The sequence below is a fragment of the Euwallacea fornicatus genome, chromosome 39 (genome assembly GCF_040115645.1).
Source record: "Euwallacea fornicatus isolate EFF26 chromosome 39, ASM4011564v1, whole genome shotgun sequence".
Taxonomy (NCBI): Eukaryota; Metazoa; Arthropoda; class Insecta; order Coleoptera; family Curculionidae; genus Euwallacea; species Euwallacea fornicatus.
In genome coordinates, this window is record NC_089579.1 from 658,627 (window position 1) to 686,379 (window position 27,753).

A 27,753-nucleotide genomic window follows, 5' to 3' on the forward strand; every position below is an offset into this window, starting at 1 on the left:
GTCCACTGTTGGTGTGAACGAAATCGTCATCTTGACTAACGAAACGGGTTTTGGTTGACGAACGTCCGGAAGATGTTGAACCACTGCTGCAAGTTGCATCTGGTGATGGTCTCTCCAACGAAGATCTTGGAGAAGCAACGGAACAACAACTGATCGGAGACGATGATGGTGGTGTTCCTGGTCCTAAAGGTGATGGGCAAGAGGGACCTTCAATGGATTTTCGAAAAAGAAGTTTAGCCGCTGTAACTAAGTTGACAGCTCGGTTCGTAGAAAATTATCAAGATTTTTACAGGAGTTCCGAAAACAGTCTCGCAATCGACGACCCCTTAATGGACAACACAGGAAAAGACAAACGACATTAGACGACTTTCTTGCAAAAGAAAAACAATGTCACGTGAGCAGAGTCTTCATCTTATCCACAACTTCTTCGAACTGTGTTTTTTTATTATTATTCTATTATTATTTTTATGTTTTTATTATTAATTTTTATGTTTTTATTATTATTTTTATGTTTTCATTATTAATTTTTATGTTATTATTATTATTTTTATGTTTTCATTATTAATTTTTATGTTATTATTATTATTTTTATGTTTTTATTATTAATTTTTATGTCTTCGTTATTTGTGAATAAAAATTCACAGTAATTAATTTGATATCACCAATTATGAATTTAGTCGGGTGTTCAGCAGTAAATTTTAGGAATTAAAAGCTAAAAACGCCGATTAACTAATTTCATCCCTTACGTTACATTTACTACTATTATTCGCGTGTTAAGATAACATCGTTTAACGCCGTTCCGTTTAACGCTTGATAGTGTTGGAAGGCATCCTCCGTGTAAGGAGGGCACTTTTTTCGCCGCTATGCAAATCAAGTTTTAGTGAGTGAAAGCAAACGACAATTGGGCGATTGATGGGCAGACCGATAACGGGGAGAAGGTACCATCTCTTCCTTACAAGCAGTGCGCCTTAACCCGAGGGTGGATCGCGTCGCAAGGAAGTCTTAATTTTCAGTTGGTGCGTTCTGGAAGTACCATTTCCACCGTGGTACCTGCAGAAGTGAAGAGTTCGTCCTCGTAGAACGCATTCGAAATCACGTAAAGCTACAACCGCCCTCGAATTGAAGCTTACTGCTTGGGAGCCAACGAAACTGACCTGTTGTCAGCTGTGGTCAGTCTCCCTGACACTTGTCAATCCTCCGATTGAGGTTTCGAATGCACTCGCCAAAACTGCACGTGCATTACAGCTAAGAAGGTACTGTGTATGATTTCTGAGGAGAAAAATGATCATGTATGTATTCAACGTCTCCGCACCCATTTGATGGGAGCGAAAGCTAATGTGAAGAATTTAAACTATGGGTCTTTGGGTTTGTTAGGGTCGGATCACCTGCATTTCAACGTGAAGAGGTTCATTTCTGAAGTGTCGGAGCAACCAGGTGTGACGGCATCAGTGGTACCGTTCCCAGAAACGTACCCAAGCCCGGAAACGTACCCAAGCTCTGACAGAACTGTATTGATCCTATTTTTCCGTACGAGTGCTGTTTAAAGGATTTTTTCCTTGTGTGCCCTCGTTAAACAATTGCACGCAACTGCGCCCTTGAAATTGTTGCAAAAACACTTTGATTTTACAACAAAAAAACAAACAGGAATAAATTAATTTTCATAAAGTTCGATAGCAAGAAGGAGCGAAATCGGCATTTTCAGTGCGGCCTCCCCCTTCTGCAAGGCTCATTTAAAATCCTCGTCTCAGTAGCTTTCCTTAATGTTCCTTGCGGCAGCAACTCATTGCAAGCAGTTCTTATTTTCTCCATTAAGTGTTCCAAATTCCTTAAAAGGCTTCTGTAAACTTTATTTTCAAGAAATCCCCAAAAAAGAAAAAGTCCATGGCAGCTAAGCCAGGCAACTTTCCCGGCCACTCAACAGGCCCGTTAATGCCAGCCCGGTTTTGTCCAAAAGTATTATTTGAGTATTAGTTTTCTGAGGTGGGGCGCAATCGCGTCGACGTCAATTGAGGCTCCTTAAATCCAGCGGGACATTTTCAAGCAGGAGTGGAAGTTCTACTTGAAGAAAACTCGAATAATGTCTACCATCCGATGTGCCTCCATAAGGTCGGGGCTCCATTAGAAGTCTGCCAACACCACACATTGATGCCAAAATGGCCTTGTTTTTAAGCCTCACTAACAAAGCGCGAATTCTCAATGGCCCGAGGGTCCTCATTACGTTTCTTTGGTAAATCGTTACTGACAAATTGACTTTCGTCCGTCCAAATGGTGCGACGGAGTAGGTTGCGGTCAACTCCTTTTCCTTTCGCCATTATTCAAGCGATGAAATTAATTCGTTTATCCATTATTTTCCGACAAACTTTCCAGAATGTGAATTTCAAGATCGCGACGCTTGTCCGTCTTCAGAATTCTTTGACCACCCGACTTAACAATAGCCTCCTACCTGCTTGTCTTGTTGGATTGAGCAGATTTGGACTAAAATATTTTGATACTACTCGTGTTTCATTTTAGTTTCGAACTCTTCGTTGTATTACTCTTCTTCTTCGGTGATACACAGTGCGTTTTCATTTTCCCTTGGAATATCCTCCAGCTGTTCAAATATTTACCGAGCTGGAACTTGACGTTCTGTATATCTTTCTCGGTGTCGACCGACAACTCTTCGTAAATTTTTAATGGTTTTTCCATACTTTTTTCGCGTGAAAATGCATCTTTAACTTTTCTCCCTCTCCAAGACGTGTGGCAACGCGTTCTAGCTAGTGCAGGAGTTAAACAAAGGCTATTCTGACGTCTTGAAATATCCCTTTTGCGATCATTTTTAAGGCATTTCGCGTTTTAAACGGTGACACAATAGCTGAAACCTCTTTAACGAAAGCTGCGTGAAAAGACAGGAGCAACGTAATATTTCCAGAGCTCGGGAATGTTTCTGGAAAAAATATCATTGATGACGTCAAACCTCGTTACTCCGACGTTTCAGCAATGAATTTCTTCAGGCTGAAATGCAGGTCATGTGACCCCGTTCAAAACCCATGCTCGGAATTTTTCACGTCACTTTCCGCGTTCACAAAATACAGGGTGTTGAAACTTTCATAAGTTTACTTTTAACCGAACTTAAAAGAGGTCATTAGCCACCTCAGAAGTGGTCGACCAAGCCAAAAACGCCATGATAAACGTTGCATCGTCCTAGAGAAAGAATTTTATAAACAATTTATTTTGATTTTTAATTTTTTGTCTTTATGTATTCACGAATTGTAAATCAGAATCGAAATTCGATTCATCGAAGAGTACAATTCGATTCATCGAATTGTACTCTTTCGATAGTTCCTCGTGTTTCTCATGCTACGCCATCTGTTAGGAGGCACTCGAACACGTGGTCAAAAGGTTATGGGGGTACTGTGCCTCTCCGCCTCGATTTTTATTAGCGGAACCCCTTGACGAACCCGATATGCACTGAAAGCACACGTGATGTTGAGAGTCTTTGTGGCAATGTTGAAGGAACTACGACTACAATTCGAAAACGGAGACTACGTTTAGCAAGTTGTAGCAGTTCCTTAATTGCCAAGTTAATTAAAGAAAGCATATCTCTGCGTCGTGCAACTTTCATCATAGCATTTTTGGTTTCTTCTCCTCAGGTGGTCGATCAGCCCTTCGAGATAAACTCACAAGACTTCAAAAACTTCGTATACAGGGTTGCTCATTAGAGCGAGATCTCAAGAGACGCGAGCCTTAGAGGGGAATGTCACATGTCAAAGTTCTTGGTCACTAAGAGGGAGGTATTCTCAAATCGGCAGGGCTCGTCTTGAAAGTGCGGTAATAGCGAGCTACATGTTTCTAAACGGAACCCTCAAGTTTTTCTGTCATTCTCGCGGTTATTGTCAAATCTTGTCAATTCACGTGAAGAGTCTTATGTCAAAAACTTATCGTTTCCGAGTTATTCGAGACAATTCGAAAACTTTGATAGCTGCAAGGTCTGATAGAAGCCGGCGCTGTACCCTAACCGCTGCAGACGCCTGCGTCGGTCCTGTGGCGGTACGAGGAGACCTAATAAGCCATGTTTCGACACGTTTTAATAAAAAAAAGTAGTTCCATGGCCCGCGAAACAGGCCTCCGAAGTTGCAGCACTTCAAGCCCCAATAACTCGCTTATTTTAAGTGGGACGCCCCAGTCGCCCCCATGGCGTCGTGTTTGGAATCCAAGAACTAATGTTGCGCCCTCCCTGAGCTCCCGACAGCTGCCCCTCTTTGGCTTAAAATGTCAAAATAACTGAAATGACCAAAAACTTTGACGTGAAACATCTCTCTCCGAAACTCGTACTTTCTGAGGTATCGCACTTCCTGAAGTATCGCACTTCCTGAGGTATCGCACTTTCTGAGGTATCGCACTTTCTGAGGTATCGCACTTTGAAGCAATATTGAGTAACCCTGTATACGACAATGATAAAAAAACCAAACTCACCGTTCGATTCCCCAAATTGCGTACCCGGCACCCCAAGTAGGCAGTCTTGCCCACCAGGGCGGTGACGTTCTTGGAGGTTGACTTGTCAAAGTAGGGCCCACGGTCGATTATCAAGGGCTCCACATCATTTTCCCCGTCTGAATACGCGTGCCGCGAATCCTCTTGCCTCTTTACCCGGCTGAAGCCTGAAAAAGAGAGTTGAATTTAATAGGAATCCTGCACGCCCCGGGGGGATCTCGGAATGAGGCAGCGGTCTTTAAGCGACCATCTACACGTGGAATGCGTGTGAGGAAGGGGGGAACTTAATTAGTGGAGCCTTGGCAGGAGCTGGAAAAAATTCCGAAGTACTCCTTCATTCTTCTACTGAGATACTTCCGATGCCTAGAGGAAGAATTTATATTCATAATTAACTTCTCCCCGGAGTCTGACACCAGCTTTTTTTTGTAAGTTTCATAACGCACAAGAGCTAAATCAATCAATCGAGGCCTGACTCCGACGTCGGTGATGTATTAAGGAAGCAGCATGAATAAGTAACTGCCGCAATGGATTTCTCCAGATTACCGGCCTAGTGCGCAATACACGCACTCAACATTGATGAATGAGTCGGATGTGTCTGTCTCTCCTCGTACCAGCACACGTTTCCGGAAAGTGACTTAATAACGCTTCCTGCAGGTGATTTGACACCTGATCTTGATATTTCCCAAAGCTCTAGAGAAATTAGAGCCGAGACGAATGAGCTCGCAGGAACGCGGAACGACATTTGAAAGTAAAGGCGCGTTTCCACGGGCAGCGAACCACGCTCTCGTGAGGTGCGAAAGCATCAAATGACCACGATCGAGCCGGGCGAAAAACATCTAATTATATAACGTGAGATGCCCGCATCCACGATCGCGGCGTCTTCCGTTCCTATTCTCCCTCCACGAGTGTACTGTTCCCACGGGACGTACACCACGAGAGCGTAGTTTACGATCGTTGTTTACTGCCCGTGTAAACGCACCTTAAGGGATTTTCTGGAACTGCGTGCGAAATACATCAAAGCCGACGCTAGCATTCGTCTTTTTGAGAAAAATGCCTGAAAAGAACATATACCGTGTGAAGCGGGCTATCTTTACAAATAAGGAAGTTACGGATTTTCTTGGGGTGGGCGAGAGTTACGTCAAATTTAACTTCGGCAACATTTCCCGTAAAAACCATGTGAAAACGAGAAAAGTAAAGGGGTGAGCTTTCATGGCGTGTTAAAGGGCGAAGTTGCCTTGAAGACTCGACATATTTTTCTTGTCCTCGGAGTGTCCCAGACAATTTCTAACCACCCAAAGGCAAACGAGGCACAAATGTAATACAGGTTCCAACCTAATAAAGTCATTACCCGCGGGCAACTAGTCGCATGCAAACACAAAATAAATTGAAATCAAAGCGGGGCGACGACTTTGTGTGCGCACCCCCGTTTATCCGAAGATTTTTGCTCCTTCCCTTCGGACGTAAATAAATAAATGAATTATCAGGGGGTGCAGCCCGTTAACTGATAAGTTTCGTTTCGCAGCCGGTTAATTAATTAAGAGCGATGAGCGGCAGGCTCAAAGTTCGTCGATGCCAGTGAGCGGACGAAACTAGTGGACAGTACCAATGTCGGAATAATTATTTTAACAGTGTATACGAGCTGTCAGCTTTTTCCTGCTGCATTATTCGATTAATGAAGATGAATGTAAATAGTTCTACGAAAAACTCCAGCTCGGTTTCATAATTCACTCGAATGCCCCGGAGAACGGTTTCGATTCTACGAGGTCCGTACAGTAAATGCTACTTCTCACTCTGGAAAGTGCGATCGACGTGAGGCAGATGGCGCTGGTAGAACGCGTCCTTCGGGCCTGTCATAGTTGTCTTTAGCGTCAAGATAGACAATGGAACGGACGAGGCGCGACAGGACCAAAGCCGGTCACTGAGATGCCTAAGCTAACGCGGAGCCGTAATGACGCATAAAGTGGCAGCAGGCCTCTTTTGGGCAACATTAGATTTTCCGAAAATTTCACGATTATTATTTTTTTTTTTTTAAGTTTTGACAGTTTTGACAGTTTTGACCGCTCAGTTTTGACCGCTCAGTTTTGACAGTTTTGACCGCTCAGTTTTGACAGTTTTGACAGCCTTCATCCGGGAAAGACCGGATGCCGGAATCACCTTGCGCCCACAACCTGGCCGAAGGGAATTGCGGCGACAACCAACTCGCGTCTTGTGCGCTGCCCTCACTGCACGTTCTGCTATGTCCTCAATGGATGCCTACGAATTAACCTCACTTATTGCACCTTCGGTATTAACCGAGGTTTAATGAGGCGCTACGTCCGGGATGGGGCAACGCGGGATAATTAATCGCTCCCAGGCGGACAACGTCAAATCGCACGGCTCGATTTGTCCGAATTATCTGCGATTACCGTAATTCCATATAATCGAAAGGCGAAATCTTGATGGAACGTCAAATGCACTTCGGCTGCATTAGTTAGATAACGTCTGCCTGTATTTCCATTTTCCCAACAGACGCTCCAACGAAATCGTCGGGCACCTGCCCCGTGTTGCTTCAATATGAAAATCCCTCTTTCTGAAACGTCTTCAAACCTCCATCGCTTTTGCGAAACATCGCTCCGGCTCTCGGCCGAATGACTGTTATCACGTTTTAATTGATTGACGTCAAATTAAACCAACGTCGTAAAACATCGTAAACTCTCCTTCGGCCCGTGGAATTTCCCGCAGGAATTTATCGCGCCCCTCCGGACGGACGAACGCCACTGTCGGGCCCGGAGCGACGGCTCAAACTTATTTTATAATTTTTAAGGCACAACCAGAGGCAATGGCCAGACAGTTATATCTCTCTCTTGGAAGTCGAAATCCAAACAAATAAGCCTTGAGCTTTGAGCTATTGACTCTTCCGGCGTGAAGCGCAGAGGAAATTTGCATGTGAGACATGCAGGCGCCTTTGAAGCTGTTGCCTCCATATTTTTCACGCTCTCAAAATCGACGGTCTATATCTGGGGCGGAAAAGTCCCCCCGCAGTGCCGAGACCAAATGTGCATCACATCGCGAAAAATTATGTTTGCGACCATGAAACAACGTTATTAATTGCCCGAGGAATAATTTATGAACGTAGCAGACGACGTCTGGCTTACGTAATAAGTTGCTCTATTAACGACTGGGTCTGCATTATTAAAGATTCACATACAGGCTCTCGGTTATTAATATGGCGCCTCTAATAGGCGACGACTTTTAATGAAATTGAGCGATCGTGTGTTGCTTGAATTTCCCATTAGTTTAACCGGGCTGATGCCGAAGTCAGAATGGCAAACTCGTTTCGAATCGAAACTGCATTAAAACTGCTCGTCGGATTTCCTTAAAAAACAAAAAAAAAAACGGCCTGAAAAACGAGCACCATGTAGATGGAGTCACCTCCGCACACGGGGAAGTTACCGATTTCTCTAGCTGCCAACGGGACGGTTCAAAGTGAGCGCGGTTTCCCTCACGAGTAAGGAACCTGGGGAGTTTTCGCGAAACGGGTGAGGGGTGCTCGCGTCAAAATGGATTGCCGCACTAGCTTCCATGGGAAAATTCAAGTGAGTGTGAGTAAATGTGTTCGAGTAATGTGAGTAAACCGCGCCGACGGAGTTGTCTCAGCGAATAACCGTCCGGGGGGTTTGTCCTGACTCAATAGTTACCGGAAACGAGACGGTGGCAGTGGCGTTCCGGTACTAAAATTAACCGTTAAAATAATTTCACGCCGCACCAACCTTTGAACTAAACTAAAATTTGATTTCAACGTGATTGGCCATAATTCGATCAACAGAAATAAACTCGATCCATCCCCCGGCAACAATGGCAATCACGACTCCCTAATTAACCCATTCTGACAACCTTCCTGGAACACCGGCAATATTATGATCTATGGTAAATCCGATTACTAATTATGCATCGTTATTTGCAACAAAACCATGGGGATGACTACTTAGTTATTTGCGAGCAAATACATTCGTTGTATTCAGAGACGAATCAGATTCAATCCATGAGTAAATTAATTTCGTTTTAATTAATGTACGCCATTAGTACGTCGTGACATTGTAGATGGCGCACGCACCACAAACAGTGCAGAGGCCCCGAGCCATGTGTGTATGTTCATACGTTTCAGGCTCGACTCCCCCTGTTTGTTCACGAAGTAATTACTACATGATGTCTCTACATACATACATATATGTTATGTTGTTCAATACGTCTCAATTAAGCCCTCTCGCGTGTTGTTCCAGAGACGATCGTTCGGACTGAAAAACCACCGGGTTTTCACGGAAAATTTCGAAGGGCGTGTGAAAAACGACGAGATTCCCATTACCTGAGGTGATTGCGCTCGGAAAAGTTCAAGTCCCAGGGAGTCACCCCCCAATTCGTACTCCCGGAGAATGTCCACGCGAAGCATTTCCACGTCCCGGGAGTGACTTGCGTTGAGCCGCAGCCCTGAAATATTATTCATTACCGGGGCACCCTCACCTTGGAAATTTATACCTGCCACAAGCCCAAGACGCGGTTTAGGTGGAATTACACGCGCAGCTGTTGCCTCCCCCCCTCCCCTTCCCCCTCCCCCCCTCAAGACCGTCGTTCTCGAAACCGCAGAATTACGACCCGTTTTAACACTACTTAAAAACCCCCCGGTTAACTTCCGCAGGCGGCCTATAATTTATGACTGACAAAACCCTCATCAACTGTCCCACCAACGGTAATAATACGGTTTTATATGACGGTTTCGAGAGCAACACACCCTTTAAATGCTGAGAGCTCCCTGCGCGGCCCTTCCGGTCCCATTTTCGCCCCATTAAGGGCCCCCTGGTCGGGGTGTTTTGGAATGAACTCCCTAATGGTTAATGTAGATGGTGTCGGCTAATTTTGACGTCGTCTAGACGGTGCCGCTTACGGGGCGGGTCAGTGGGTTACCGAGCGGACTTGAGGGGTTTGTTATGGTTTTCGAATTTTAAAGTCGGCAAAAGTTTCCGTCGGATCCGAAGGGGTTCCTGACCTGCCGGGAACGACACGTGGTACTCGTCTTCCACCGACTTTTCCGAAAAGAGGACGGCGACGCCCGTTCCGACGCAGCTCTCGCCCGTTCCGACGCAGCTCCCGCCCGTTCCGACGCAGCTCCCGCCCGTTCCGACGCAGCTCCCGCCCGTTCCGACGCAGCTCCCGCCCGGGCCGGAAAACCCGCTTTCTCTGCCTCACATTTGGGTTTCGGTCCCAGTCGGGAAAGCGACCGCCGATTTTCCCATTTTCTCACGAGCAGGGCGAGATAACTACATGCGAAATTTCGCCGCTAATTAATTAGTAAAGCTAGTTCAACTCTTCCAAATTATTTAAAATTCCCTAAGCGCAAAGAGCGGTCTTTCGACGCTAAGCCGCCCCGTAACTTTTAATTGAAACTTTCGCAATTAAGCTTAGAATCGCATCGGATTATTTCTATACACTTTGCACTCAATCCGCAGCTAATATTTTTCCAATTGCCGCCCACTCATTTATGGAAAAAAAAAAACAAAAAAAACGCGAATTAGATTGAATTCATGGAACGTCCCGAAAAAAATGGAGATCTGGGGAACCCGTCGGGGCCCTAATTTCGCAATTTCGCACCTAGCGCACGGTCTAACGACTCCGAATGGAACTTTTAATTGAATTTACCCAAATTATGCAAGCTGTAAGCCCCGGCTTCGCCTACTTTAGGACAAAACGCAATTACGTTTTTGTTTTTCCTTTCGAGTGCCGCAATAGCGAGTTCCTGCGTAATTTCCAGAAAATTTCCAAACGCGCTTAAGATTATGCATCGGGTCCTGGTCGGGTCCCAGATAATTGATGGGAAATTAATGAACTAATTTGGGCTTGTACGGCCGACCACCTGACGTATGCGCCATCGGCCACCATTTGCCTAATGAGGCCGCACAAGACGCCGTGCGTGACGCGATGCAGGGAAACATGACGAACGGCCGGTTCTCCCTTGGCAGAAAAACGCGGGCTTCACGGCCCGATCTGGATCGGAACTCGCGATAACTCAGTGCGATCGGTGTCGGACAGGAAGCGCGTTCGTATCTTTGAAAAGTGCGGTGAAAAATCGGTCCCCTTTGCGCTGTTACGGGTGACTGTTTTATGGCGGTTTGGCCGGAATTAAGTATTCCGGTAACCGCCTCGTTGAAAATGCAGCTTTGGGAATTAAGGATTGAGCGGAAAAGTTGCCGGTTTGCACGCTTGTCGAGTGGTTAATTTAAACAATGGCGTGCAACGCGAAGGAAAAAAATTAGGGTGTCGTGCGGCCCGGGGCATCTCCCCCCTCGAGTTCGGTTGACAGAACGACCGAAGCATCTGGCCTTCCTAAAAAGTGAGGGGGCGAAAGGGAGTACCTTGTATCTCGGCTCGAATAAGGAGGCGAGGGCTCTCCTCGAACTGGACGAGAGCCACGTCGAAACCAACTACTGCGGTCCCTCTTGCGAGAGCAGCTAGCTCAAGACCATCTGGGATTACCTCTGAATGAAGGTTGGGGACTTTTTCGCACCGCGTTAAAAATGCGTTAAAACTGGCTGAGACATTCGCCTTGCGGATCTTTTGGCGAAATTAGCTGGACACCTCCGTAAACGAGGAAATTGGTGATTTCCCCACGCTACGCAAAGGGCGAGACGAAACTTGAATATTTCCGTTTCGGGGAAAAATAGCCCGGAAGGAGCGCCAACTTCACGGATCTCCCTTGAAATATAAGCGCGCTGCCCCCATGTACCGTGACGAGTCAGATTTCGCCAGCTTCGGTCCCGCGTAAGTTTAAAATGAAACGAGCGGGTAATTACCGGTAGAGGCAAACATGGACAGCACCACCATCCTGACGAGCCACATTTCCCGACAGTGCATTTTCCACTGGAACAACTGAACTCACTCGTGCACCAACATTCCCCTCGGAAACAACTCACATCCTAAAAGCGCGAAAACCGCGAAAAATCGCACAACGGCAAGAACTCGACACAGACACTCGAAACTTTCACCACGCGTCGCATATTCAGCTTGAAAGGATGCAGAGCTGAGGCGTCGTGACGCGCTCCATCGACGTCCCGCTGGCGCACTGGGAACACCCGATGCCCCATCTAAACGGCGCGCGAGAGGGCGCATGCGTGCGCGCCTCGTTTGGCCGCCGTCGAGATGCCACTCGCGTTTACGGTTTTCTTAACAAATTACGGTTTTTGGCCGGCCGCCGGGCGGCTTACCGGTGACAGATCTTCAGGGTATTGGCCAGATTTAAGGGTCGTTTTAAAAGGTTACGTCGTGGATAAGTCCTTTGGTTTTTTTTCGGCGACGAAAGCAGCTAATGGCGCCCGTCCGATTGAATTTTACCGCGAAGGTCCTCCTAAATAGCCGAGAGAAAGGGAGTTTTCGAATATCCGGCCGAACGCCACTCGCTACGCGCCACTATCGATCCGCTTGTGCACGGTACCAAAGTCCACCTTTTCCCTCTCTTTTTCAGTCGGCGGCACCCAATTTTCTACCGAAGAATGCATCAAAGATCAGCTGATGGCAGTACCGCATTTCACTCGGCGCGCGACGGTCAACGAAAAGTGATAATCGCGACTTCGGCACGATCTAATAGTGAACGTCAATTACGGACATTAGAGATTCGGTTTATTGGTAAGATCGGGCGGATGCCCTACTGTTCTAGATAAATCTTGTGAGACAGAGAGAGAGAGAGAGAGAGCGAGAGGGAGACACGTAATGCGAAAAGTAGACCATAGACGAAGTTCTTTATTAAAGCACTCAGACCTTCGTGACGTGACAAATTTATACAATATGAAAATGTTACTTTCAAGTACAGAGAGCGATTCAAATTGGACACTTCTGGCAAGTTAAAGCAAAAACTAATGCACATTGCGGCCAAAAGTATGGACAGATTTTTAATTCGTATTTGTACACTGAAGAAGGAGCAATTTAATTGTGTCGTTGTAGTGTCCGTTTTTAGTTTATTGGACGATTTTTGGGCAATTTTTGGACAATTTTGGACAATTTTTGGACAATTTTTGGACAATTTTTGGACAATTTTTGGACAATGTTTGGACAATTTTTGGGCGATTTTTGGGCGATTTTTAGACGATTTACGTGTTTGGAAAGCCGACACCTTCCTTTCGCTACAAATACTGCTTACACCCCGGACGAAAGTGTGGAAACGTAAGCGTTGCTATTAGTGAGAGCCAGTAACTGCCACAGTTTTCTCATTACGTGTGTCGAAACGTCCGCATGAACGGGTAAGAACGCGTATTTCCCAGAGGACTTACGCGAAAAAATGGCGAAGTTGAATCGACAAGGTTCAACGCAAAATGTTATTGCAAAAAATCTACCAATCGGTGAAGGTGCCGCGTCCAACATATTACGAAAATTTAAACTGGTGGACAATGTGAAAACTCGAGGAAAAGTTGGACGTCCCAGGAAAACCGCAATGAAAAGCGACAAATGCATTAGACGTCTATCACTTGCGGACCCCAGTAAGACTGCGCGACATATTAGGCAAAAAGATACGAAAAACACGACGTAAACATCACAATTCGTGCGGTAAGACGTGGATTATCTGCTATTGGCCTTATGGGAGGGACTTCTGTCCAGAAACCTCTTATTCCAAAGAAAAACCGAAAGGCGCGAATTGAATCCGCAAATGAACGTTTGACTTGATCTTCACAAATACGGAATACAGTTCTTTGCGGCGATGGATCCAAGTTTAACAACTCGAGCAGGACAATGTGTATTACAAGGCCAGTGGGCCAAAGATTCGATATTAAACGCAAAAACCAACGATAAACGTGGTGTCGGCAGTGTCACGGTGTCGGCGTTTTGAGGTTCGGAGTCTTGTGAAAATTGACGGTATTTTGTATCGGTGCGTCTATCGGGATATTTCAGAAAGTGGGACGCTGCCTTGGGCCGAGCTGGAAATGGCCCTTATCTGACGATATCAACAGGATAACGATCCGAAACGCTCCTCACAGCTCGTGGAAATCGTCTTTTGAAAAACACAATCAAAATGGCCGTCTCGGTCACCAGATCTGAACCCCATCGATCACTTACGGGACCATTTAAAACGACAAATGCCGCAAATTAGTGCCCGCAGCAACGGCCAGCTGTGGGACATCGTACAAGGCCAGCGATTCGTCAGAAAATGTCAAGATTTGGTGTGAAAGATGTCGGGCAGGGCCCAGGGCAGTAGGTTGTGCAACTTCACGTTGGTGAAATAACTTAATGTTTATTTATTTTCAAATAAATGTTTCTTTCCGCACTTTTGCCCACATTAACCCAATTTTGCGGCAAAATAGTACGCCCCGAAGCCGATCAAATTTGAAATCTACGTACACTTCAAACGAGATTGTGATCTGTAGTGGAATTTATTCCTTAAATCTGTCAAAACAAGAAATATTAATAACTTTCATATATTTCCACACTTTCGTCCGTAAGCTGAATTTTATTGCTCGAGTGCTCCCTGTTCAAAGTGCGGATTTCGTTGTCCTTGCCGAGTGTACAGGGTGTTAATTAGGTACGTGCAGATATTTCAAGGAATTAATCTCTGACCAATTGCAATACAAAAAGTTCCCATTAACGTACGGGCGCAGCTGCTCCGTTTAAGAGATACAGAGTGTGTAAATTTTAATTTCAATTTGGTTTCCTGTGAATGTTTTTGGAATCGATGGGATAAAATTTAATAGATATTCCCCAAGAGTACTTTTTTGAATAAAACTAAATGTACAATGCAAAAGTGACCTGCAGTGTGGGGCTAAAAAGCGAGGGGCAACTTAAACGCGGTGAAACCCTGGACGTGGCGCCCTCTATCGGTAATCAAAAAAACTAAGACGACATTTGGGTTTTGCGTCATAAAAAAAACCCGCGAATGTGAAATTTCGTCCGATTGACGCATCTGCGTCCAAAAATATTCGCAGAAAACCAAATTAAAATTTAAACACTCTGTATCTCTTGAGCGGAGCCGTCGCGACCGCATGTTAATAGGAACTTTTTGGATTGGAATCGGTCAGAGATTCATTCCTTGAAATATCTGCACGTACTTAATTAACACCCTGTATACTGTGCGATCATTGACGATAGCCACGGAGCCGTAATTTATTTATCACGTATCACGTGTAAGTTTATTTCTACGTGCCCGCAGTTTATTTTGATGGACTTAGTTTCTTACTGACGAGAAATGCATTTCAAAACTCCAGAGGCATTACAGTTCAGGAGTTCCGGGACATGTTTCCAAACCATCAATATTTTTAGAACCTGGGACAGTCCTACATGGAATTCAGAGCGTCGAAACGTCAAAGAAAAAGTTGTACTTTATCACTCACTTGTGTTGAAAACGCGTGAAAAGTCTGAAAAACCAAATACGCCACTAGTTACGGAAGAGCAAAATTACTAAAAGCGATTTTTAAAGTATCCATTAAGGGGGATCTACCGGACGACACAAGAGTTAGTAGACGGGCGACTGCTTTGGTCTACGAAACTTACCATCATACGTCTTGTATACAAGGTGTCCCATTTATCATGCACACGCGATCTTCGGGCAAGTTGACAATTTAAGGGAAAAACATTTCGATTAAAATTTGATTGACGCCAGAGGGCGCCTCTGCTGAGCAAAAAATGTTTTTTAACTGTCACCTCGAGGCAAAGTAAAATTTTTTAAATGGCGCTCGTATAATATTGTACGAAAAATGGATTCACTGTGAAGAACCGAAACTCGTTCGAAGGGGTTTCACGCTCCCTTCCAGAATTGCAACACTTTTTCAGTAAAAATGGCCAAAAATCCCCCCAGGAAGCACAAATTCTGCAAACAGCACACTCGCTGCGAATTCAGATGTTGCGCACCCCTCAATTAGTTTGGATTTAATAGCGTGACTTACGGAGAAAGTAGTCGCGACATGCGCACAGCGATTACGAGTACGGGAAATGTGCTGCCACCGAGATTGACAAATGGCAAATAGTTGGCGCAATGTTTATGGAATTTGGGAACGCTGACGAAACACTGAAAGAGGGAAAAAGTACCGTAGCTGAGGAAAATGAACTAAATGCGCAAGGTGCCGTTGCCAATGACACCAACATCAGCGCTCGCGAAGCTGCATCCACTTCGGGAATTCAACAAAACGGTACCTTCAACATTTCACATCATCATAAATCGCATTTATCCACATCAAGGACTTCATGAAGAGGATTATTGCAATCGACCTACGTCGTGCCAGCGGGCCCAGAGAAAAATAAATTCTAATCCAAACTTCCTCGCGCCAGTCCCGTGCTCGGACAAATCTGGACACACAAATCATGGAAAAGTTAACCGACATTGCATGCACTATGGGAGCTCTGACAATTCGAGATGGATTAGGCAAATAGAGCAACAGTGTCCGCGGCCTGTAAATGTCTGATGCGGAATCATAGAAACCGATTCGATCGGACCATTTTACATCGATGGCGTCACAAACGAAGACAAATCTCAGGGTTTTCCAGATTTGCATCTGCCCCTTTCACTTGAAAAATCAAATTCAGGACTACGACGGACCATGTGGTTTCGGCACGATGGTTGCTCAACTCGTTTTTCAAGAGACGCCCGACAAAGATCGCGATTATCCAGAACGTCGGGTCGGACGCCTTGGAACCGTCAATTCGCCAGCGAAATCGCCAGATTTGACTCCCAGGGATTTTTTTTTTTTTATGCGGATATTTGAAGGAGAATGTTTATAATCGACAGCAGAGAATGCGAAGGAACGAATTAGTCGAGCTCGTCGGGAAATTACTTGTGAAACCTTTCGTCCTGTACATGATTCGCTTGAAAGACCTATTCAAAAGTGCATTTAAGCTGATGGAAATCGCTTTGAACATTTAGCTAATTAATTGATTTTGGACTGTTTTTATAGGAAAACTGTGGTGATTCTGGAAGTAAGCGTGAAACAGAAAACCGTTTCCCAAAAATGAGTTTTAGTTTCTTACAGCGGATCAATGTCTTGCAGAAGATTACATGGGCACCATTCAAAAAATCACCCTCAAAAGGATATATTTTTCACAATTGCCCATTCGGCAGGGCCGCCCTTTCACGTTAATCGAATTTTACCGGAAACGTTTTCCCTCAAACTGTTAGTTTACCAGCAAATCGCATGCGCACTGCAGACGGAGCATGCTGTACATGTAGACGACTTATTACAATATAAGATTTTTACCTTTTACGTTAGCTCGCCTTCGGTCGATGTAAAAGTGGCAGAAATGGAACCCAGCAGTTCTGGTCTCGTTGTAAATTTGCTTCCTCCCTGTAATTTATGTAAATTTCCAAATCAACAATTTTCAAACCTCGATGTTGAGCTACTTAACGTTACGTTAAGAAAGAGAACCGGGACAAAAGGTCACTTCCACGGGTAGCGAGTGAGGCGAATACTAATTAAGTCGATGCTCTCGATGGAATGTATGAAGTGCGGGGAGATTTGTGTAACAATTCTCGATTTCCGTGAAAAACCCGTAAAAAGTGTTATTTTTCGGCTACGAAAATATTTGCCAAACATGGCACGGACTTCGAAATTAACCAAATTCATCGGAACCCTGCAGGCGGATTGAGAATTTAAAGCCCTTTGAGACGCATCAATGAAAATAAATATGGGCGCGTTTACACCTCAACATTTGATTCGGAACAAATGAGGTGGGCCAAGCGCGTTTACACCTCAACATTTGATTCCGAACAAATGAGGTGGGCCAAGCGCGTTTACACCTCAACATTTGATTCGGAACAAATGAGGTGAGCCAAGCGCGTTTACACCTCAACATTTGATTCCGAACAAATGAGGTAGGCCAAGCGCGTTTACACCTCAACATTTGATTCCGAACAAATGAGGTGGGCCAAACAACCGTCCTTAGGGCCTAAGCAATTTAGCATTTTCACTTCAAACATCAAATGTGAACCGGACCTGCGAGAAGACTGGCGCTTTCCATCAAATTTTCAATGAAATGTTGAGCATGGGAAAATGTTCAACTCCATTGCGTCGAACGGGTTCATCAAAGTTGTGTTGTAAATACACACGCACACCTGCGAAGCTTCATTGGTGCTTAAACTAGTCTATGCGGTAAGTGAACAGAGTAACTATCTCCGGAACGTGTCGTAAAGCGTGAATTACCCGATTTCCTTCGAGGTCTTGCTAATAGCGAATCGTTAAACGAAATATTTGAGCTTTTCCAGATCGAATCTGGACGTCTCGGATATATTTATTGGGAAACTTGCCTCACCGCAAGGGGCGTCGATGCTTTAATGCATGCTGAAAGCTATCTATAACCTGAAGATCGATACATTGATGCAAAGAATAAAAACAAAAAAAAACAATTCTGGACAATGGCCGGGTCCCAAGACGTTCACGTAGGTCCAGGTCTGCGTGAAGCACTGAAAACCCGTAACTTCGGCGCGGAAAACCACCCATTTCCGCACGTCCACGCGACGCTGATCCGATTTCGCATTAAACATATCAGCAAGGTTCCCACGCTCCGGTGATTCCCCGCGTGTTCTTTCAAATTAGTTTCTCGTTTAATGTGGATCGCTTTGAACTTGGAAAAACGTTGCAGGCCGACTGACAAACACCTCTCCGAGGGCCGCCTTGGCTCCGTAGCAAGTTCCCGCGATTTTCAGACGAAAAAACCTCTTTTCTCCACAATGGGGCGCGAATAAAACTTCATTCAACGTGTCAATGGAGATTCCGAAGCATTTCCGCATGCCGAACGAGATTTTCCCCGGAAATTTCTCAGAATTAAGTCGGCTCTAAACGCGTGACGGCGCCGCGGCTGCTCACATCAACACGCACTTTCAACTGAAAAATTGCACGTAGCCGCGACGTCAGCCGCAACCTCCCTCACGACGTTAAATATGTACAGGGTGAATCGGCGAAATCACAAGGGGACTTAATGAACTCTATTCAAAGATCGCTTCCAAACCATTACGAGAAATGGCCATTTTGATGGGGGTATTTTAAAAATATTTCGAAATCTACAGGGTCGCCCAAGAAAATTTGGCTTTCAAAGATGGCATTTTTTAATAGCACACCCCGTATTTGAGTAGCCCATTGTGCTCCATTCATAGTTATAAACTTGTTTATACATAATTTTATGCGGATATCTTTGATGATTTAGGGGATATCGGGACTTTTTCAGAAATTTCGTCATTTTCAAGCGCTTGTTGGTCGACACACGGAGTCTTTCATTTCCATGGGACAGCCCTCGTATTCGGAATCAGGGGCCAGGTCGATGTTTTGCCAACCAATCATTTGAAATAAAATGTACAGGGCGTCTACTTTTTAGGTCACCACAAAAAAATTTCATTAAAAGTCGCTTTTTTCTAATACAGTCCGCAATACGTAAAAAAAACAATACAATGAAATTTTACGGCTTTTATACGGGCAAGCTCAAGAAATATAGGGTGTTTCACCAAAAAAAGCGACTTTTTTTAATTGAAAATTTTTGTATGTGGCCACCTGAACAACAGACATACTGTGGGTTTTGTTCCAAATAATCGGTTGGAGAAACGTTGATCTAACCTTTTGCTTTCACGATCCCCAACGCTATCCCGCAAAAACTACAGACGTTATTCGTCAATAAGTAAGTGGCAACTTCTCAAAAAAAGCCTCGATATCTCCTAAACCATAAAAGTAAGGACATTCAACTATAGACAAAAAAGTATATAATTGTGATCAGAATACAATAGGCTGCTCGAATGCTGCGCGCGCCATCTAAAAAACGCAGCTGCTGAAAACCACACTTTTTTGAGCGACCCTGTAGGTCTCTAAACACCTTTAAAACACACAGCGAAGTCGCGCTGCCCATTCGGTTTGAACGTAAATTTGAAACGGAATGCATTAAGTCACCTCGTAATTTCGTTGACTCACCCTGTACAACCTCGAGTTCATCTGTATTCGCTGGAGCAGTACAGGGACGCGCGTGATCGACAGGGATAAACGAAGTATCACCTTAATCCATTTCATCCCATCGAACTCATTCGGGCAGAGTTCGAAAAATAGTCTGGCGGCGACATTTGCCGCAATTTATTCCAATAAAAAGGAATGCGGCGGCATTAGCAATCATTATTCCGCCATATTTGCATAGGTTTAATATTAGATGGCGCTGTGAGCGGACGCGTCGGGTAAATAACCTCAAACTTGCGGGTTTTTACCGCACCATTGTAAGGGAAATTTCGAACGACTTTTTCAAGAAATCTCCGTTGCAGCGAAATGTCCCGAACGCATTTCTGAATGTGCAACTGTGCAATTTGAGAAATCAGAATCTGTTTACATTTTCCATGCGCCCTGTAGAGGTCGCTGTCAGAGTCAGAGGAACTCTCTTTAAAGATGCATAACTTCATTTATCACCTGGTATAAACTTTATTCGTGACTAAATTTCTGTTTTCCTACATGTTTCATGGGAAAAAGTTATGTTGGGACAAGTCCATACGTGCACCCCTTCTCGGGACGTTTGAAATTCATTGTTCGCCGCATGTCCTAAAAACTAACTTTAAACTGCGTGATTATTCGCACAGCATAGCTGAATAAGTAATAGAAAGTCGGCGTGGACGAATAAATACGTTAAGATCGTGAAGAAGTGATAAGAATTGAAGATTAATTGAATGTTTTCGTTTTTTCCCGTTTCAACTGTGCGAACATGATAGCCCCTTCCGCAAGGTGCATGGGAAACGTAAACTGAGCCCGAATTGTCGCCCCTGAAGACCCCCCGATGCGACATTTTGTTCAGATAGTCACATTACACACCAAATAATGTATTTCTTTCTCTTTTTTATTCTTCACTTTCACGTATCGCATTTTCAGAACCATCGACTTTTGGACTATAAAGTGAATTGGGTTAAATCGTCATGTTTTCGCCTCGCAAATCTGTGGTAATTTTGTACAGGGCTTTCAGCGACACCCAGTTGAACCCTTAAATTAGCTTCTGACAAAATGGCGAATTCAAATCCTTAAGAGGCACCTAGTTGAACCCTTAAATTAGCTTCTGACAAAATGGCGAATTCAAATCTTTAAGAGACATAGGACTGCTGAAGCTAACAATAAGGGTTTCGACGATGACGCGAGGATAAAAAGTGCCCGAGCTGAGATATACAGGGTGTCGAAAAAAAGCGGGCTGTATCTCGGCTATTTACGAACGGATTGTAGTAACCTAACCGCGAAATAAAATGATATTTTTCGGGCCATTAAGTGACGTTAAAGTTGCTTTTTTAGCTGGAGTTTTGCTTTAAACATCGACATCTGAATTTCAGACAGTTTTTTTGGAATTTTTTGATAATAAATATTTTTCTAAATTTAATGATTTATGATAATTTAACGTTAAAACGTTTTTTTTATTAAAAAATGTTTGAACAAAACGAGTTACGTATTTCAAACTTGGACATGGTCCGTATCGTCCTTGGGCCATCTGCGTTATTCGGTGACCATCTGCATTCATTCCCATGCCGTCTTGTACGAAGACACCTGGCGCTATGGACAGGTGGCGTCCATGCGACACCCGGCGAGAAACGATAAGACGAAGCCGCCCTTCACTATTGAAACCGCATCGTTTTTCCCGATCATCTTCTCTGATTATCGCAAATTAGTTCTTTAGTGCAATAAAAATAGTTATCGGTGTTGTTATTGGCGACAATTGCCAAGAGCCAATTTCAAAAAAATTAAAAATTTTTTTTTTTTAAATTAAAAAAAAAATTAAAAAAATTTTTTTAAAATTAAAAAAAAAATCAAAAAAATTAAAAAAAAAATTTTTTATTAAAAAAAAATCAAAAAAATTCAAAAAAAAAAATTTTAATTAAAAAAAAAATCAAAAAAATTTCAAAAAATTTAAGTTCTATTTGAGCTCACACCTGCAGGAGAAGAAGTTAAGTTCAAAAAAATCAACTTTGACTTTACTTGGTAATCTCGAATTTATTTGGTTTTCAGTTCGTCAAAGTGCGTTCATAGATAACTGAGGCTTATGACTTCTCCCGTTTCTTTAGGCACCCTGTAAATGGCGATTACGGTGCATTGGGCCCGTGTAAAATGCGAACCGAGCTTATTTTTGGACCACAAATGCTTTGTAATATTTCATACCCGGTGGTATATACGATCACGTGTTTCCTTTTATTTCGTAAAAATACATTTTTATACCTAATATACCCGTTTCGCTCATTGACGTACAGCTATTTTTTTTTTCAAAATTATGCTTATTTTCTTAGCTATCAGGCGGACTACACATTTGAACTTTAACCGAAATTCATTATTAAAAAATAAATTTTTGAGGAAAACATTTTTGGGATCAAACGGGTTAAAGTGGCATGTACCGATTTTCCGTCCCGAATCCCCACAAAATCCCAATTTACAATCTGCAGTTCCGTTTGTTGTCTTGAACTTCCATCGTATTCCAGCATTTTTCCGAATGGAAAATCTGAGTAACGTCTATCAATATACACCGCAAGCACTAAAATCCAGCAAAAATAATAAAAAGTTAGAAAATTCTTCTTTTCTTAACGATGCAAAATAATTATTACAAGCAAACCGGGACGAAATTGAGTATGTTTAGATGGACAGAATTGAAAATTTGGCCCAAACACCAAATTTCTACTTTTTTGGCGGTTTAGAGGGTGAAATTTTCCGACGACGAATTCCGTTCAAGGTAAATGAGGTAAGATGCAGTGGGGTAAGTGCGGACGGAGTGAGTGCGTTACGGCATCCCTTCCGTTGTGATGAAAGTAAAAGTGTATCAGTTGATAGTTAGAAGTGTTGTGAATAGTGATTTCGGTCCAACGACGTAGATGTAACAAATTATTTGTTGGTTTCCCATGCGTAAATAAATTAGCTGTGTTACGCTCCAACAAAGACTTGTGTGCCAATTCAGAGCCCCAATTAAAGTGCCTTGTTTTTTAGTAAAATATCCAGATCCGAATTAAAATGTTTGACGGATATAACATTTTTCAGTTAAATTTTACGTTAAAAGAAACAATTTTACGTTATTTTCCAATATTTTTCGATAGAAACGCTAGTCTGTTCATACCCCCGAATCATTTACGCGCGGCGCAAGCGCAGACTAGTCGCTGCGGCAAGCACACATTAGACCACTCCCCCGAAACATTTACGCACCACGCAAGCGCAGACTAGTCGCTGCGGAAAGCACACATTAGACCGCTCCCCCGAAACACTTACGCACGGCGCAAGCGCAGACTAGTCGCTGCGGCAAGCACACATTAGACCGATCTTGCGCTCATCTTCATTGTTTTTAGTCTAAACCTTATAATTGCTGTTTTTTTACTTGTTAAATTGTGATTTTTGTTTTTTTTTCGACCCGACACAGTTCGAAACCACTTTCAGAAAATCGAATCGAGGGAATTGCACCCGAAACTTTGCATTCGGTGCCTGAAGCAACTAAACGTGGGCGCATAAATTGTTACAGAGGAAGATATAGCATTCCCCCAAGCAAAACATTGAATCGTTTAAAAAGATCACGTGGACTAGAGTTCACGGCGTTCGCCAGAAGTACTGCTTCTCGATGACGTAACGAAGATGGTGGATGGATAATGGATGCATACGTGTTGACGGAGATTAATGATGCTGATTAATGCACGAAGCTAAAATTGACGATTTATTTCTTGCGTTGTGGCTTTTTACGCGATAAAATGATTGAGCGCACATTACGCTCTTTTCGAACTTATTTCTTTGACTTTGAAACTTTTTGCCTTTCAATTAGAAAAAGCTCGTATTTTGCCCGAAAGTGTGTAACTTATAGACGAAACCAGATTTTTCAACGCGGGCAAAAAGCCATTTGTAACCGGTTTATTGCCAATTTAACTTCTACGACGTACGGCGTCAAAGTATTTTAGAGAGACCTGCGCACGCGCTTGCCCCACTCTCGGCGCAAGCGCAGAGCAATTGTTATTAAACTGTACAATGAAAATTCGAAATGAACCGGCAATGAGCCAAAATGTCGTTGAAATAGAAAAAATGAGTTCACACGTAAACAACACCGCAAATCCGTGTAAGTCGGAATTGACCAGGAATCGGCCCGCACTTGCTCCACTGCGCCTTAGTACCTGTAATAGACCAAATGATCTTCTCTGTGAAGCGCATTTTTAGCTGGCTCGGGTTCAGTTTAACAACGATTTTCCTTTATTCAACAGTTTATTCTAAATTGCTATTCTCTCGTATTAATTCGATTAACACCTAACCAAACAGTTTGGAGTAACCGGCGGAATCGGAATAACGAGTTTGACCTGGTTCCATCGCCTTGTTTCCTTATTAGAATACGCAGACATTTAACTCAAATAATGAGTATTTGGCATTGCGATGGGAGTACCTCGTACCCGACTCGCAGAGCAATGACTCCAATTTGCATGCAACAAACGTTTAGAAAGTTGAAACAGCGAAAACCACACGAATGTCTCGATAACGAGCCAAAGTGACGTATGGAATTAATGTCTCGGATGAAGATCGAGGCCACCGAAACGATAATTAATTTTTGTCTTCTGTGCGAAGAGATCGTGACGAATGAAGATGAATGGGAGACCGGTGCTCGCGCTTTTTTCCCCTTTCTTCCAACAGCTGTACAAGAAGCTCTGACGACATCACTCTCTTTCTTAAGCACGCGTGAAGGTCAAGTTCAACTGGTTCGAAACCCAGATATAGTTCTTTAACGGTGTACGTGCGGTCTCACTTCAAATATTACTTTCCTTATCGCACACATTAAATTTTAACTAATTTACTTTCTCTGCAAGTCTGCCCTCGTTTTAGAAACGCATAATGCTGGTTCCGAGATGGCAACGATCGGCCTTATAGCATCGATATTGTCCCTCGTCCTCTTCGTCGGAAATTCCACGCTCGGCGAGGCCAGTGCCCCCATCGATTTACCTCATCAAAACCAAAATGGCACGCAAAATGAATCACCGATGGAGAGAGTGTCTTTAAGGGAATTAGTGGGGCGGCAGCTGAACCACTTCTGGGACTATCTCATCAACGGAAGCCCTGAGGAGCCTCAAAGCACTTTTGCCGGCAAATATACCAGCCTTTTAACACTGAAATATCTTTAATCGAGCAATTTTGTTGTTAAAGGAAGATGTCTCGGCATTGGGAAGAAACTGCAGCGAATAATGCCCATTCTGATGATGGGAGGCGGAGTGATTATTACCAAATTAGGTGAGTTACAAAGAGAAAAACCAACTCGACGACGACCAAAGCACATTTTCCTACAGCGTTCCTGGTGCTGTTCTCCCTCAAGACTCTAGGGCTTTTAGGCCTGCTCCTGCTGGTCAACGTGGGCACAGCCGCAGCCAAATTCGGGGCGTTCCTTGCCAGTAAAAAAGAGCACCATGAGCCCCTGCATGTGCACGTTCAGCCTTGGAAAAACTGTTAGTATTAACTGTAAAATTTTGTTTCCCTCGGGAGTCATCGAGTATAATCCCATCATAGATGAGGAGCATTACTCAAGCAGCCACCTGAAGGGTCCTCCTTACGGATGGGATGATAAGAGCGACGTTGACGTGCAAACCCACGAATTGTACAACCTCTATGAGAAGCTCAAGATGGAACAGAGTCTAAGGCGGTATTTGGTTTCAAATGCGAGAATGTAGTAGGTTAAGGCGTTGTTTATTGATTGTAAATAAAATTAATTTATTATTGTTAACTCAATTTTTGCTTTTGAGATATGATTGAGGAACTCTTAACTTAGAGATAACGCGTTCGCGAATGCTCAAAGTTCGCCGCGTAAGCGATTTACCTGATGGGAATGTAGAAATCGCAATTTTTGGGCAAATGCCATCGGATAAAGCCTTAAAAGACCTATCAAGGCCCACGTCACTTCCAAGTGGCGATTTGAAGCTGGAACAAGTACTAAACTTGTCCGAAATTTATCTGCGATCGTCCCCGTCAATCCGTCAACAATAATCACTGAAATTCTCCTTATTCTCGGTGCTTGAATATCGATCTTGCACTTGTACATAGAATTTCTCTCCAACACCACAATTCGGCTGTGGAAAACTGCATTTGCACTGAAAAGCGCCTCTTGTTTCCCCATCGGACCCGCCACTGCACTTGTTTTAATAGGTTTAAGTGCCAAAAAGACCGGTCGGAAAGTCCGACAAAAACAATGATCGTTGTTTAAGGTCACACCACTTTTGGGATGTAGTCGCTAAGGTTTTTACAAATATTAAGGCGTTTCGAGAGGGATGAAAGCTGAAAATGCAGCGAAATCGAGGAGGATAGATTAGTCTAACCAATTTCACTCAAATGAGACGTTTTATAGCGGAGAAATTGACCTAAAAAAGTCTGTTAAAAACCGCGGAAACTACCACGGCCAAAATAAAAATTATGCAGTTTACAGTGACTCTGAATACCAAGCGCTTGAGTAAGTAGCAGCTCTTAGGAGCGTTCAAAAAATTAATCAACTGTTCAGTGCACTCCGACTGCTCCAAGGCAAATAAGGAAAACTACCATGAGGACAGAGTGCGATAAGAATAGAAATTGTGCAGCTAAATGACGTATGCAAATAGCCTTCCCTTTACTTATAATGACACTTTTGGTTCACCAAATTGTCCAGAATATCGACGTTTGCCATAAAGCACACTCAACTTTAATAAAGTTTTTGGGCGATAGTAACAAAGAGAAATGTATTTTTCAAAAAGTTGCGCTTTATTGAAATACATCCCCTGATAATGGCGGAAGTGGAAAATATTCTTCCGGCCCCGCGGAAAATATTAAAAATACAAAGGGGAAAATCGCCATTTTCTCAATTTGCGTACCATGTAGCGAGTTTTTGTGTATGTCGTAAATTACAGATCTCGACGAGTTCTCTACAAAAAGGTGTATTATTTTTGAGTGTACAGCTAATAAAGCCCAGCTATGGCAGCTAGAAGCTGAAAGGGTTTTAAAGGAACCGAAATTTATTATGACATTACGACCATTATGAGAACACGCGGGGATCCCCTGCGCACAAAATCAGCTATAGATCCCAATACGATCTGCAAAAAATGTTTAATCACTTTTTACTTCATGAATAATAATAAAACCATAAAGGAGGGTTGAAACCAAAAGTGCCCTGAAAGGGTCGGAACAAGAGATACATACAGTATTGTGCAAAAAGATAGCAACAATTTGGACAAATAGGGATGTTATAATCAACATTTAGCGTAACAGCCCTTCTGTTTCATTACTGCTGCACACCTTTTCGGCATAGATTCAATGAATTTCTTGCCGTAGTCTCCATCCAATTCGTTCCAAGCAGTCTCGGTTGCGACAGACGAATCGTTGACGTTACTGTAATTCTGAGTTCGAATTTGAGTCCCAACGCAGTGCCACGGGTTCTCAATCGGATTTAGATCCGGAGGTTGAGACGGCCAAATCATTACGTTAATATTTTCTTTTTGAATCCGTTCTTTGACGAACCTAGGACGACGCGCTGGCAAAGCAGCATCAAGTAACGTCCTTCTTACCGTACTTGAGTTAACGCTTGTCGCACCCGCTTCTTCTAACTTGAGCAAAATTTTAGAAGACCACAAAAATGGATTTGCTTTGGAGATTCGTAGTAGCAATCTGTTCCTTCTGGGAGTGGTTGTTCTGGGTCTTCCCGGCTTGGACCAGCTTCACCAGGAATTCTAAACTCTTTAATTATTCGGCTAACAATGGACTTATGAAGCTTTGAACTTGCCGCAACTTCACTCTGCCTTGCGCCGTCTTGAAAATGCTTCATCTCTAATTTTCCAACTTCCGGAGATATGATTTTGGCTCGAACCATTTTGAGTTTGCTAATATTCTCGGTTCACCGAGCAAGAAAACCGAATAAAACGAGGAAAATAACGTGGTGGTCTAGTGGTTGCTACCTTTATGCACAAATAGAGTTTTTTTTTAATTAAATTTTTCAGATTCTGTTGCCCCTCTTTTGAAACGAGCATGCAATGGCAATTGCAAGTAAACAATATTTATAAATAAACAAAATAAAAGTGGATATCCGCGAGGACAACGTCATTGACGTCATACTATTAAAAGCTGCCAGCTTTTCGCACGATACTGTACATCTTCCTTAGTGTAGCATGTAGAGTAGCTTCGATAAGTGGTATATTATGGACCTCGGGGGGCTCTCCGAAAGAGATTTTATTGCTTTTTACTGTGCGATTAATACAACAATGCCGTTGCTAGAGGAGCGAAAGCGGTTTGAAAGTGCCGAAATCGGATCGATCGCTATTATTTTTCCTTTTGCGGTGAGATGTTGCTCTCCTTGTGCAGAATGTAAATTGTAGATCTGGAAGAGCTCCACAAAAGGAAA

The 27,753-nt window shown here is 43.5% G+C and overlaps 2 protein-coding genes across 3 annotated transcripts in view; one reads left to right on the plus strand and one right to left on the minus strand.

Annotated features, from left to right (window-relative positions):
• LOC136349609 (zwei Ig domain protein zig-8-like) overlaps positions 1-11,556 on the minus strand; it is an 82,996-nt gene extending 71,440 nt beyond the window's left edge. The window contains exons 1-3 of one of the 2 annotated variants that reach the window (XM_066301291.1): positions 11,292-11,556; positions 9,236-9,328; positions 4,453-4,637 (exon numbers count right to left, since the gene is read on the minus strand). In XM_066301291.1, coding sequence (XP_066157388.1) covers positions 4,453-4,637; positions 9,236-9,328; positions 11,292-11,352 — 339 coding nt within the window. In that variant the 5' untranslated portion in view covers positions 11,353-11,556. The remainder of the gene's footprint in view (positions 1-4,452; positions 4,638-9,235; positions 9,329-11,291) is intronic. The other variant, XM_066301292.1, reaches the window with a different exon arrangement.
• Positions 11,557-11,726: 170 nt separating this feature from the next.
• Positions 11,727-25,131, plus strand: LOC136349610 (uncharacterized). The gene is made up of 5 exons (XM_066301293.1): positions 11,727-12,120; positions 24,231-24,488; positions 24,549-24,632; positions 24,689-24,844; positions 24,906-25,131. Exons 1-5 carry the CDS (start codon positions 11,988-11,990, stop codon positions 25,064-25,066), a joined length of 792 nt encoding a protein of 263 aa, XP_066157390.1. The 5' UTR covers positions 11,727-11,987; the 3' UTR covers positions 25,067-25,131.
• Positions 25,132-27,753: the final 2,622 nt, after the last annotated feature.

What these genes read in the sequence shown, in the direction of transcription:
- LOC136349610 (XM_066301293.1), top strand. Translation starts at nt 11,988, where the DNA reads ATGCATCAAAGATCAGCTGATGGCAGTACCGCATTTCACTCGGCGCGC. An exon ending in ATTAGAGATTCGGTTTATTG is followed by an intron (nt 12,121 to 24,230) that starts GTAAGATCGGGC and finishes CCCTCGTTTTAG; the next exon opens with AAACGCATAATGCTGGTTCC. An exon ending in GCCTCAAAGCACTTTTGCCG is followed by an intron (nt 24,489 to 24,548) that starts GCAAATATACCA and finishes TTGTTGTTAAAG; the next exon opens with GAAGATGTCTCGGCATTGGG.